This window comes from Ranitomeya imitator, chromosome 2 (genome assembly GCF_032444005.1).
Source record: "Ranitomeya imitator isolate aRanImi1 chromosome 2, aRanImi1.pri, whole genome shotgun sequence".
In the NCBI taxonomy this organism is placed as follows: domain Eukaryota; kingdom Metazoa; phylum Chordata; class Amphibia; order Anura; family Dendrobatidae; genus Ranitomeya; species Ranitomeya imitator.
Genome location: NC_091283.1, coordinates 81,820,971 through 81,834,921, shown reverse-complemented (window position 1 = coordinate 81,834,921; position 13,951 = coordinate 81,820,971). Strand labels below are relative to the sequence as shown.

At 40.2% G+C, this 13,951-nt stretch overlaps 1 protein-coding gene across 3 annotated transcripts in view; it reads left to right on the top strand.

Moving 5' to 3' along the window:
• MCF2 (MCF.2 cell line derived transforming sequence) overlaps positions 1–13,951 on the top strand; it is a 174,016-nt gene that overhangs the window by 138,873 nt on the left and 21,192 nt on the right. For all 3 annotated transcript variants that reach the window (XM_069747026.1, XM_069747028.1, XM_069747027.1), the window contains 5 exons: positions 3,059–3,147; positions 4,064–4,130; positions 5,731–5,846; positions 10,515–10,584; positions 11,989–12,081. In XM_069747026.1, coding sequence (XP_069603127.1) covers positions 3,059–3,147; positions 4,064–4,130; positions 5,731–5,846; positions 10,515–10,584; positions 11,989–12,081 — 435 coding nt within the window. The remainder of the gene's footprint in view (positions 1–3,058; positions 3,148–4,063; positions 4,131–5,730; positions 5,847–10,514; positions 10,585–11,988; positions 12,082–13,951) is intronic.

The following is a 13,951-nucleotide window of genomic DNA, read 5'->3' as shown; positions in this document are numbered from 1 at the left end:
GTAGTTAATCTTGATCTACTGGTTTACCAGAGCACAGACCAGGATGGAGGGGGATACATAGCATGGTCATGTACAAAGATGTCATGGCTGTGGAGCAAATGCAGTCATTCACTACAAGCACCTATGAGATGGCTGTAGGGTTGCTTGGCTTATAGCTATGTTTCCAGACTTTTCCACACACTGCAGAGGGTTCATATGTTCTCTATGGGGACAGCGGAGCAAGCTCCTGACAGATATCTCTGGCAGTAGATCTACCTGGAGAACAAAATGATTGGGCATTTGGGGGCCATACACCTAATATGGTTGATCAATCCAACCAAAACTGTCAGGTTCCACCCTCATTAATCTAATGTGCATTGAGGTCTTATAGGGGTGTTCTCAAGTTTCAAAATTATCTACCATTCAAAGGATAGGGGATAACTTTCTGATTGCTGAGGTCTGACTGAAGTGGCCCCCAAGCAATCCCGAGAACTGGGGCTCTGAAGAGCCCGGGCTGCACGGAACAGAGGTCGATCATGTGCACTGACTGTTCATTCTGATCGGAGTGCCGAAAATCATCCGAGCGCTTCGCCACTGCAATTAAGAATGAATGGAGCGGTAATGGTTAACCGCCGTTTCATTCAGCATTCAGCCAGAGCTCTTGAAAGCCCCAGGTCTCAGGATCGGTGGGTGCCATGGCGGTCAGAGGCAATTAGAAAGATATTCTCTATTCTGAGAATACGGGATAACTTTTAAACTCGAGAACACTTCTTTAAATGCAGCTGATACCACTATTATGGGGTCCTGAAGAAACTTAAACAGGCATGTGCCAAAAATTTGCAATAAAGTTCTCTGCTCAGCACATATGTATGTTCCCGATTCCCTGCTCTTTCATTATAGCTAGGGCTCCATAAAATGTAAATTCATATAAATAAAGTTTTGCCACTTCCACTCTAAACCGTACAAACTTTGTACCTATCAAATACATTTAATAGATAAATTATCATTCCTGAAATTACGGTATTTATTATTCAATTATTTGATTTTTTAAAACATTTCTTGTCTAATATTTCCCCCCAATTTTAATAACACTTTAGCAGGTGTCAGGTTTTGCTGTCTTTTTGGTGCAGAGACCTTAAGGAAGTTGTCATCATGATTTTTTGGGGGGCACTCAACTTTATCAGCATGCACAAGAGACAACAAAAGCACAGCAAAAAAGCCAGCAAAACCGGCCTTTTTTTTGTAGCATCTTCGAGAAGGTTTTGCCTGCAGAAAAAAATGCATCAAAAATACATCGTGTGAACATAGCATAAAAAACCTACTGCAGATTAATTTCCCCAGCTACACAAACATTGTAAAACTAGTTTTACTTTTCTATAATTGAGACTATGTATGAAAGTTTCTGAGTCCAAACACAATTGGGAATAACGCATCACAGTCCTGTCCCTGTTTAGTGCAAATAAGATATTTCCAACAGGATCTTATAAAATGCTATTACACTCCAGAGTATGTTCTAGTTACAAGGAATTAAAGAGGTTGTCCATTAAATTTTCATTGAGCAGCTCTACAATCGAGCAGTTGCGGCCACCGCCGCAGTCACCGAGTACAGCTGATAGGTGGGGGTGTCAGGTGTCGGACCCTGACCAATCAAACATTTATGACCTATCCTACGGATAGATCATCAATGCAAAAGAAGTGGATAACCTCTTTAATAATAATAATAATAATAATAATAATAAAAAATAATTTAATGGTCAACAACTGAATATTTGTAGATTTTATTGAGGTAAGTATAACATTTTCAGACAGATACCAAATATACATAGTTAAAACCAAGGATTTGTACAAAAGGTGCTAGTCTATGACAAGCAGTTTTCATCCATCATAGATATAATTATGTAACTTTCCATATTATCTGGATTCCATAAGGGAGAATGATGAATTGTGGGAATAGAACTCTCAGGAAAACATTCACTCCTGTGCTATTACCAGGAAATCCATTTTTTTAATAAGAAATATATGTTTCATGTACATCGTGTATCAGGATGCTAGCAGCCAAATTGCATGGTTGATAAGTTAGGGAAGTGGTTAAGTGACCAAAAACACTCAGAGTATTGATTGATTATGACATCAAAATACTTTTTAGGGTGTGTTCACACTTGGTTTTGCAACATTAAACAATCATCAATTGGTCATTATTTACCAATCAGTGGTCGTTCAATAACCTGTTGATAAAGGTAGACTGCGCCACTTATCCACGCTGAATGATCTTTAATAGTTTGTTAAGCGATCATAGGCTGCCTTTGTTTTCAGCAGCAGGACACAGGACGACGCGCTGCTAAGAACGATGATGTTTTGTTCAGCACAAAAAATCATTCCACCCAATAGAAAAGCACTTTGCTCATTCTTCAGGTGATCGGCAGCTTGATTAGATTGCAAGATTATAGTGAAATCGAAGGAATCTTCCAGTCTAAGTGGACCTTGAGGTCACTGTTCATGCTTTAATACTTGTTCCATCCTACCCAAAACTCTTATTGAGAGCTAAAGAAAAAAAATAGTTATTTACTTCATTCACCTACTATCCACGCACTCTGTTTGTTCCCGGTGTGAATACAACCTCTTCTCTACTGGATGACATTGTGCGTTATCTTCTTCAGTAATGATTTTGTTGGCTATTGATGTGTTGAACTTCCATCCATGGTGTTTGCTAACATACTTCATGGCATACTCATTGCTAGTCCTTGCTGGCCCGTTTGATAGATCTTTTTTTTCATGATTTGTTTACAACCTTATGGCAAAACCATATCTGATTTTTTATGATCCCATGGGAAAACAATCTTATTCAGAGTCTGCTGCTCTGATCCTACTATTTGGGGGGCAAAATTAATTTCATAAAAGTTTCTGAAATGCGTCACATACTCTAGAACATATCATAATAGAGCCAAAACCAAGTTATTGTCAAATGTGGATTGTAACTATTGGTTACTATAGGTAACTATAGGTTTTGTATACATTGATATAGTAAATGTGAACAATGTTCTATTTTTCGTATTATTTTTTTTTTCCTCTGTCGTTTCAGATCGAAGTGATGCATGACTATCAAGAGAAAAGAAACTCGTTGCAATTTTTTATATCAGAAAGCGAGGATAGTTTGGATATACTTAAAGGGTAATTGTTGCGTCCTTTTTCTATAAAGAATTTCACAATCTAACGATCAACCAACTTCAACCCAGTTATACTAAACAATTTGGATCAGTACTACGTAAAATTAAAAGTAAAGACTGAGTGGCAGAAGACGAGTGAGGCTAAAAAGGAATTTGCTCATAGTGAGGTCAACATTGACCAAAATGAGGTGTTCATTGCCAGAGAGGGAATGAAGTTAAGCACACTCCTGCAATGATTCGGTAGTTTCTAATAATTATTATTATTATTTATTGTTATAGCGCCATTTATTCCATGGCGCTTTACATGTGAGGAGGGGTATACATAATAAAAACAAGTACAATAATCTTAAACAATACAAGCCATAACTGGTACAGGAGGAGAGAGGACCCTGCCCGCGAAGGCTCACAATCTACAAGGGATGGGTGAGGATACAGTAGGCGAGGGTAGAGCTGGTCATGCAGCGGTTTGGTCGATCGGTGGTTACTGCAGGTTGTAGGCTTGTCATAAAAAATGATTTGTAGGGATGTAAGATGCAGACATTATCTACTGACCTTGTGAATATTTGTAAGACGTAAAGATCTAGGTTGACTTATGCAGCCTGACCCTAATTATATGTATGGCAAGGTCACCACTGCAAAATCAAACATAGAATTTGGAAGAATAAGGAAATTTCAAAAATCTAAATTCTTTTAAGCCCAAACAATCAAAATAATTTATGGATATTTATCTAAAATAAGATAAATAAAAAGAAAAGGTCAGACTAAATCTATTGTACTGGAATAAAATATATACTTTATGAAATGTGTCAAAGAAACTTTTACATTCCCGCCTTTGTTCTACACTTCCCTGCACTGGAAATGTTTTATTTATAGATTGTATGCAAATATAAGAGATTTTATCTGATTTTGTTTTGTTTCAGACACGTCATCCATGAGTTAGTAGAGACTGAGAGGATTTATGTGGAAGAGCTTTACACTATTTTATTGGTATGTAACCAGCGACTTTCTGGTGCTGTTTTAGGGGTCATGTGGTTTCCTGGGATTGGTATGAGCTGGAATTGCACTATTACTTTGCATTGTATTTGCAAGTACTAATTTTAAGAGGTCAAAAGGGCTGATACAGTTATGTGACACTTTGATATTTGTAAAATGAACATTTAAAAAAAAATTGCAGTAGTGCACAATGGGAGATGCATAGTCTCCTCATTGTTTCCTATTTATAATAGTTCAGATTGTTGCAGGCCATATTGGAGTTAAGCAGAACTTTTAGTTTGGTTAACATCCAGCACCATCTAGAATGTCTTGTAAAATGGCTCCTTGGTTAATTGCATTGTCATTTTGGATCTGTTGTCAATCCAGGCACCGAATGGTTGCCTAGGAGTACTCTTAACTAGAGATAAGTGGATTGATCCACAAAGTTTCGACTTTGAGCAAAATTTAGAAAAATTGGTAGGTCCACCCAAATTTGAACACTCTGCAGGATCATCAAAAGAAAATGCCTGCACCATTTCACACAGTGCTGAATATTTAGTGAGTGGGCTAATAACATCAATCATGGCCAAGCGGCTTCTTCATAATGCCTTGCAGCTATGTCACATCACATGGTCTAGCAGATCCAATCAAGGTGGACTATTTTAGCAAGTTTAAAATATGGAGGCAGTGCCTATTTAGCCTTTTCCAGGATAGAGGGAGGAGGAAAGAGTGCATAGTTTATACTACATTGAGGTAGATTATGGTGTGCCACTTCAGTGGTGAATCAGTTTCAAAATGGGAGTCGTACTCTGTTGTGAATAATAAACCAAAGATTCATTTGATGCAGAGAAGTGCAGTACCTGCATAGTCACGTAACGTGATCGTGAATTGATTGATCTGCATATATTGCAGTAACAAGCACGTTAATAACAAACTTTTTTATTCTTCATACGCTGCAAACAAGGAGGGCAATATTAAACCCCTCAGTGCTAATTTTACTACTAAACCAAAATCCTAGAACCAAGACTTGTGTGTGTGACAAAAAGTGTGCTTCCTGACCTGTGAGACGGGCAATTCTTTTTTTTTTAGCTAAATGAAAAAAAAAATCTCCATAGTCCAGAAATTTAAACAACTCTATCAACCTCGTAAAGTGTGTGTTGTAAAAAAAATGTTTTTTTCACACACTTCTTTGATGTAATAGTTCAATATTAGGCCACAAAAATACCACTGTTGATACCACAAGTTACCATTCGTTTTCCCTTAACCAGATAAGCTGAGGTCACTTAGACATTAATAAAGTTGTGTTTGTATTAAATAGGTCAAAATGGGTTCAATTCACAGTCGGGTGTATTATTCACATATTTTCTGGTTAATTAGAGGATTTTCAGTATTGGGATTTGTTGCAAATTTAATTGCTGTAAATCAATAAATCATATTTTTGGTGCAAAATTAGGCAAAGCTGGTGAATCCAAATTTCAAATGATCTACCCAGCTCTACTCTTAACCTTTTCCATCCAGGGTTTCTTAACGTTGACAAGGAGGACCTAAGTAGTAGATTGTAGAAACTTATTTTTTTTGCTATTGAAATATTAAAATATTCTGTTTCTTCCTGAAGGGATATAGATCTGAGATGGAAAACCCAGAAATGTTCAATTTTTTGCCATTAACCTTGAGGAACACAAAGAATATTCTATTTGGAAATATGCCACAGATATATGATTTCCATAACAAGTAAGATTGTTTGGATCATAATATATTTAACAATATTGTCTTCATGGCTGCACATTTTGATCTCACCTTTGTTTTCTTGGTTAGACTTTAAAAAATAATCTTTCCATAATTATTGCATCTGGTTCATACTTTACGAGAAAGTATTTTAATCATAAATTACTTACCAGGAGGACTAATTATCAGGTTGGGTATTAGCCATTTTGATGGATCCAGTGGAACAAGCACACAACACTGGCCTATTGGTAGCGGTCCATCTGTAACCTGCCTACCCAATAACTCGGCTTCAAATCCATTCAGCTGGGTGCATTGTTTTCATGTTATGATTGCATATGTATGTGCAGGAACAAGATTGAGTTGTAATAGCAGCTTCATGATTTTGATGGACCAGGAATTATTATTTATTTAGTATTAGTTGTTGGTGGTGCAGTGTAGTCAACTGCTATCGACAGCACATAATGACATAATGATATGTATGAAATTACTAGATGACTGTTTCTGATGTGGAGCACTATCCCAAATAAAAGCTAGTAGTAGTCAAATATTTGAAACTCACTGTAGAGGTAACTTGATCGATACCTCAAACAGTCATAATAAGTTTCAGCAAATATCTAAAGCTTGCTGCATAGATACAGTAACATAATCAAGTTCCCTACAAAGATTTGATTCAAAATGACTAATTTAGTGCAGAACAAAACTTACTATGAAGATATAGTAACTGATCCAAGCTCACTAAAAAGATACAGTGTCAGTAAGGGAACAAAATCAAAATGCAAAGAAACTTGTAAAGTGTTGGGAAAAATAGTATGCAAATACAGTAAAATAACCAAACTTACTACATAGATGTAGTAACAGAGCCTAGCATACTGTGTAGATTTGGTTACAAACACAAGTGCAAGATAGAGATATGGTTACAGAAACAAGTTTACTACATAGATACTGTAACTGAATTATGCTTAGTACATAGATCCGGTAACAGAACCAATCTTTCTACACGGTTAATAATGGAGGGGCGTCAATAAGACGCCTATCCATTATTAATCCTATTATAGTGAAAGAGTTAAAAAAAAGACATAGCCAGAAAAAAGTATTTTAATATTCTTAATTTCACCAACCTTACAACAACACCTGCAACGCCCTTGATCGCCTGCAAAAAATTAAAAATAATAAACCAACCATATACTCCCTGTCTGATGCAGTCCAATTAATAGCAAGTGTCCCACGACGATCTCCCCTATAGAGCTGTCACATCAGGAGATGTGACAGCTCTATAGACCTTCAGTGACACACTGACAGGAGACAATGGCTCCTGCAGTGCATCACTGAAGAGGTTACCTGAAGTTCATTGCTCTCACTTTATGGCAATGCTTCGTGGGAATTTTCCCACGCAACAGTGCCGCAAGTGAGAGTATGAACTATACTCACAGTGGCGGAGTGATACAGTGCGGAAGAATACCTTCCGTCATTGTATCCCGGAGCCCCTGGAGAGCGGTCACATCAGCTGATGTGGCAGCTCTCCTCGGGAGATCATCGTGGGACCCTCATATTAATTGGATTTCTGCAGATCAGGGAGTATATTATTGGTTTAATATTTCAATATTCTTTTACAGGAGATCAATGGCTTCGGGATGAAGGTGATTGTGAGTATGTACTCTATGTTGTATGTACTGTATGTTGTGTGCACTGTATGTACTGTATGTTGTATGCACTGTATGTACTGTATGTTGTATGCACTGTATGTTGCATGTACTGTATGCACTGTATGTTGTATGCACTGTATGTACTGTATGTTGTATGCACTCTATGTTGTATGTACTGTATGTACTGTATGTTGTATGTACTGTATGTTGTATGCATTGTATGCTGTATGTACTGTGTTTACTGTATGTTTGTATGTACTGTATGATGTATGCACTGTATGTTGTATGCACTGTATGTACTGTATGGTGTATGTACTGTATGTTGTATGTACTGTATGTTGTATGTACTGCATGTAGAATGTACTGTATGTAGTATGTACTGTATGTAGTGTATGTGGTATGTACTGTATGTAGTTTGCACTTTATGTACTGTATGTAGTATGTACTGTATGTACTGTATGTTGTATGTACTGTATGTAGTATGTACTGTATGTAGTATGTACTGTATATGCGTGTTTGTTTTTTTTACATTCAACAACTTAGCCGGATGATGGGACTACTACTGTCCCATCATTGGCTAATGTGTCAATCACTGTCACTGTAGCAGGCATAGCCAGATGGGACTTGTAGTCCCATTGGACGATGCCTGTACACACACACACACCCCAAAGACTCCCCAGACAGCCCGCAGACCCCCAGACAGCGCCACAGAGCCCCAGACAGCACCGCAGACCCCCAGACTGCGCCGCAGACCCCTGGACAGCACCGCACAGCATCAGACAGCGCCACAGACCCCCGGAGACCCACAGACAGCCTGCAGACCCTGCCCACACACACAGACACGCACACAGTCACCGCCCACACTCCGCCCACACACTTCCCTCCTCCCGATCTGCAGTGTTTCATCTGCAGCTAAACCGCAGATCTTTTTTACATCAGCGGTTTTGCTGTGGATGTGCCTGACTCAATGAATGGGTGCAGAAACGCTACAGATCCGCACAAAGAATTGACATGTTGCGGAAAAAACACCGCTGTGTTTCAGCGCTTTTTTTTTCCGCAGCATGTGCATAGCGGATGGAAAACTGCTACAGATCTGCAGCGTCAAAAACGCGGATCCGCGGGAAAATCTGCATCGTGTGCACATAGCCTGAATCCCGCGCCGCTCAAAGCCATGCGGCACTGCTCATTGGCTGAGCTCCCTGCCGGCTGAGCCAATGAGCGGTGCCACACGGGATTTGAATCCCCTGCCAAGGCTCAGCCAGCGGGTGGCTCAGCCAATGAGCAGAGCCGCGCGGGTTTGGCAGGGGATTTGAATCCTGTGCCGCTCAGTGGCTGAGGCCAGAGGCACTCAGCCAATAAATGGTGCCACGCAGCTTGGCTGGGGATTCAAATCTCATGCTGCAACGCTCATTGGCTCAGCCGGCAGGGGAGGGGATTTGAATCCCACGCCGCTCATTGGCTGAGCGCCAGCGCCTCTCAGCCAATGATTGGTGCTGCCCAGCTTTACGGGGGATATGAATCCCGGCTGCCATATCGGAATACTCATAACTTGGGTGTTCCAATATGGTGGTTGGCGTAGTTCCAATGCGAGCAGCCAGGAAATGAGCGTCTGGCGCCGCTCATCTCCCGGCTGCATCACCGCTGACCTTCCTGCAGCGGGAGATGAGCCGCTGATCTCCTGACAGAATAGCAGTGCCTTTTTAGTCAGTTGTGGAGGCGCAGTTTGAGGCCTTACGGCCACGGTGGATTGTGGGATAGCGACACAATCACCGGAAGCTGTGACAGAGCTGATTGGTAATTATATATTAGATGGGTATTATGGAGCCATGGAGCAGTAGTTGTACTATAAATATATATTTATTAGTAATTTTATGTCCTCTAAAGAGACACCCAGAAACTGAGGGTTCTTCTCAGACACAGCCCCTCTGGTCGGCAGCTAGGATCATCCTTCCCCTCCTGTTGTCTAACATATAGAGGATGCTAAGGCTACATGTGTACCCCATTTTACTTACTGTCTGGAGGAGAGGTGGCCACTCTTTTGAGCCATTGTTTCTGGCATGCACATTCCCTCCCTCGTTTAACAGTAATAAACTTTTATATAAAGCCAATATATTGAGCAGCAGGTTACAGTTTAGCGGGTACATGTATCCTCTTTTTGTGCACATCTTACTGTTGCTGTGATATGCAAAGAGGAGAAGGGATAACAAGCCCTCTAAAGTGTAGCTCATTATCTAACCTCTGCTGGTGAAAGAACATTGCCCTGCCTCCCCCATGCTAACAGTAACTGTGGCCGCTGCTGCCCCCCTTTGAGGACACATAGTTGGCAGTGTGGGTGGCCATCTGATTCCAAGCAGGTTTAGTCACCAGGCAGTTCCCCACTTTTCTCATTTTATAGTCAGCCTTTCTGGCCCTAAAAGCTAATAGGAAACTGTCCCTGGGGGCATTGGCCCACCGCCAGGCCGCAACTGCCCCTAGTTAGCCAAGTTTTCTAGTCATCCTGAAATTGGTCCTTCATGGACGTGCATATAGTATGAAGAGATGATATTTAGCTGTTATCACTGATTGTATTAGCACTGAACATGCAGAAAACTTGCCAAGGCAATGTGTATTTCTATTACAAATGCTGGTGGTCCAGTTGCTTCATAAATCCCACTATATGTAGTGTTTTCAGACCAGTTGCTGGGTAAGTCAGACAGAAGACTTGGCTAATAGGATGGCATTGCTGTAGGAACTGTCCAAATAGAGAAAATATAATATAATTATAGTAAAAAGAAAGGTTAATGATATTCAGAGATCAGGAATGTAACATTTTGTGAAAAGTATTGATTGTCTGGGAAAAGCAGCAACAATTTTATGTGATGTCCAACAAGTGAAATATAACAGCAGTTTGTTCTGCTACCCAATCCTTTGTTCTGAGGAATGACTTATGTGAACAGAGCTCGATTACCAAATACAAGAAAACGGGCTTAGAATTGGATAGTTGATAAAAGTCTCCTCATTTAATATCCATTTTTTGCTTGATTTTAAACAGAGTTTTTCTTCTGAACCTTGAGAGCTGCATCGGAGCGCCGGAAAGAGTTGGTTATTGTTTTTTAGAAAGGGTAAGTAAAGAATTTATTAAGAGAAGTATATAAGTGCATCAAGATTTAATCATCTACGTTCAGCCCTCAGAACAAATAAACTAGAATGACTTTATGTATCTTAGCCTCATTCTTCCACTGCCTTTTTCTCACTCTCTCATTTCACTTTTTATGTGCAAATAAATATCCTATAAATATACTTTTCAGCTATTGTAGATGCACACGATAGTAAGGTGAACATTGCCAGTGTCTCTTTAAAGGATAACGTAATATCGGTGAAACCTCTGGGGATACTTTTTTTTCTGGTTGTAAGTCAGTTTTAACATTAAAACAACTTGAGAGAGAAGTGTGTGTAAGGGCAACCGGTGAAGCAGCTAACAAAGTCCCCGCAGGGTGCACAAACATAGAGTTCAGATTCACCCAGAGAACTTTTTCCTTCGTGATAAAAGAAAAGACCTGAACTGCAATTTTGTACCCACTCCTTATTTTGGGACAATGCCCTGAAATAATTTGGCCATAGAATGGGGAGACTTAATATTGGTAGACCTACGTACTGTATATCTTAATTTTGATACAAAATACAACCAAAATCATACTACAACATTCCAACAACTTCTAGACTTTATTAGCTCTCCTTCTGGAGGAACTATATTATTACAAGTTGCAAACACATACATTTGCTCAAATTTTTTTATGGAAATTCGATTAGCATAAAATCCATTCGATGCATTATGGAGTGTGTTCCGATGTCAATAAAAGACATTTCTTATGCTCCAATGTCACTCCAGACCCAAGAACTTAATAAAAAAAAAGGAGTAAAAAAGTAAAAAATAAAAGTTTTATACTCACCATGCCGCTTACATGTCCCACTGTGGCAGCTGCACTGGCTCTCTTCAGCTCCAGTCTTCTCTCCAGTCTTCGCTGGTCAGGGTCGCTGGCGCTCCCTAGGCCTCATGTGATGCTGAATCTCCACATGACATCATGACTTCTGGGCAGACTCATGTCTTGACGTTGAGTGAGGCCTGCTCAGCACCAGAGGCACAGAAGAAGAGAAGTACAGAGTCGGAGAGAGGTTGTCAGTGCAGGACCATGCATGGAGCTGCCGTAGCTGTATAGGTGACAGACAAGGCAAATACATATATTCATATATTTTTAAAGCCCTTCTCAGGCTTTGAAAGATTTTTGCTAAATTTGAGCAAATCAAATGCTACAATTTTCAAGATTTTTTTTTTAACAATTCAAAACAAATTCAATATGCTTTGAATCAATTTGTTCATTTCCACTAAACACCCACTCATATAGACAAGCCAAAAAAAAAGAGAAAAACACATTTATGGTGATTTTACACTGTCTTTGTGTGAATCTTAAGAAATCATGGTTGATTAAAATTTGGATCTAATGCTAATAAAGCTTTTTTTCATGCAGAGAGAAGATTTCCAGATGTATGAAAAGTATTGTCAGAATAAGCCCCGGTCAGACTCTCTCTGGCGGCAGTTTTCCGACAGTGCTTTCTTTCAGGTATCTAAGACTAGATTTTTGTCCAGATCTCTTTTCACATAATATATATATATATATATATATATATATATATATATATATACATATATATATATATCAGATATACTAGTTATTTGTATGCAGGTTACCAATTTACAGATAATTTTGTAAATTCTGGCTTTATACACGTGGGGTACAGTTTAACTGGAAAAGCATCCTGACCTAGTATTACATCATTAAAACTCTTAAGTGAATTAATGCGTACTTTTGTTAGATCTTATTTTTCCTTATAGCAAGAGGATACAAAGAATTAATGAATCTCCATATCAAAAGTCCTAATTGCCTCCCAGCCCCAGCGAAGTAAGCAGGGTCATGGCACAGTCTAACTTTTCAAGACAGTCAGAGGGATATACAGTATATATTAAGACAAAAACACAGAAATTGTGCCTATATTGAAGCCCCATAATGTTCTCACCCACTAAAATACCCTTTTCTTGACCCCCACACTTTGTCCCCACAGTACCCACCACAAGTGCAATTGTCAAGATCCATTTTGGATTTGTGGCAGGTCTGGTTTCTTTAACTTAAAACTTTTTTCCTTTCAGGCCATCGGGAGTTAATGTCAGTTTCACCCCGCTGGCCTGCTGGTGTAATTGCATTGCTGCTGGTCAGCTGATGTGGGTGGTGACCACTCGCACTATCCTTTAAAAGGCAACCTGATGCATCAGCTGACTGTTGGTGTTAGAGCAAACTGCAGTGACCAAGCTGGAGTAAAGGAGCTCTCTAGGTGCAGTGGTGCTTCAGCTCAATACGTTGATCTGGTGTTTTTATCCTGCTGTGCAGTGCTTAGCAGCAGAAAGCTAAGTGTTATATTTTTGCTACCTCCTCCCCTCGGTGTCTGTCCCTTCCCTGAGTGTCTTACCTGCAGTAGGTGCGGCTAGTGACCGTCACCCGCAGGAGCACTAGCTAGGGCAGTTATAGGTGACATTTAGGAATGAGGTATCCTGACGGCGGCAGGGGGAAGGACCTACATTGGGTGTTAGGTGAGATCAGGGACAGGCTCAGGTCTGAGCTCAGGAGGTGAACGTCCCTGATTCCCTAGTGTCAGGGCCTTCCTCTCCCCTATTCCATCAGCGTTGTGTTGTTGTGTCGTTTGGTGACCGACCTACCGTTCGGTCATGTCACTCTGGGTCAATCACTCCGTTACTGCAATATGATGACCCCACAGTGCCCCTAGCAAAGTATCGTCCTTCCATAATGCCCCAAACAGTATAATGAACATAGTATGATTCCTCCACAGCTACCCCTGCAAAGAATGTTCCCCCTCACACACTTTGATGTCCCATGGCCACCCCACATGGTATGCTTGACCCCACTCCCCCCATACAAAGTATGATGGCCCCCACAACTCCTCCCACAGGACCTTCACAGCCCTCAATATAATGTCTTCACATCTTCACACATTATGATACCCCCACAGTCCCCCTACATTGTATAATACCAACCATGCTTGCCCCATCACACAGCATGTTTTTCCCCACAGACCTTTCAACTATATGATTACTCCCATAGTTCCCCCAACACATTATGATGGCTCCACAGTTTCCTCACACAGTACTGACTGACAAAATGTAAAAAGTAAAATTACTCACCTAGCTCCGTTGTCCTGATGTTCCTCTCTGTGTATTGCATGGATGTAGGAATCACACAGCAGGAGCGATCTCATAGCTGCTGCACTGAGACTGTAATGTACAGGCTGAATGGTGGAACAGGAAGCTGTCAGCCCCTGGTTCCACCACTGAATTCAGCTATGTCTGCATGTTGAGGATACCAAAACTAGAAAAAATGCAAGCCAACTAAATCACAGGAAGATTTGTATTATTAATATAAA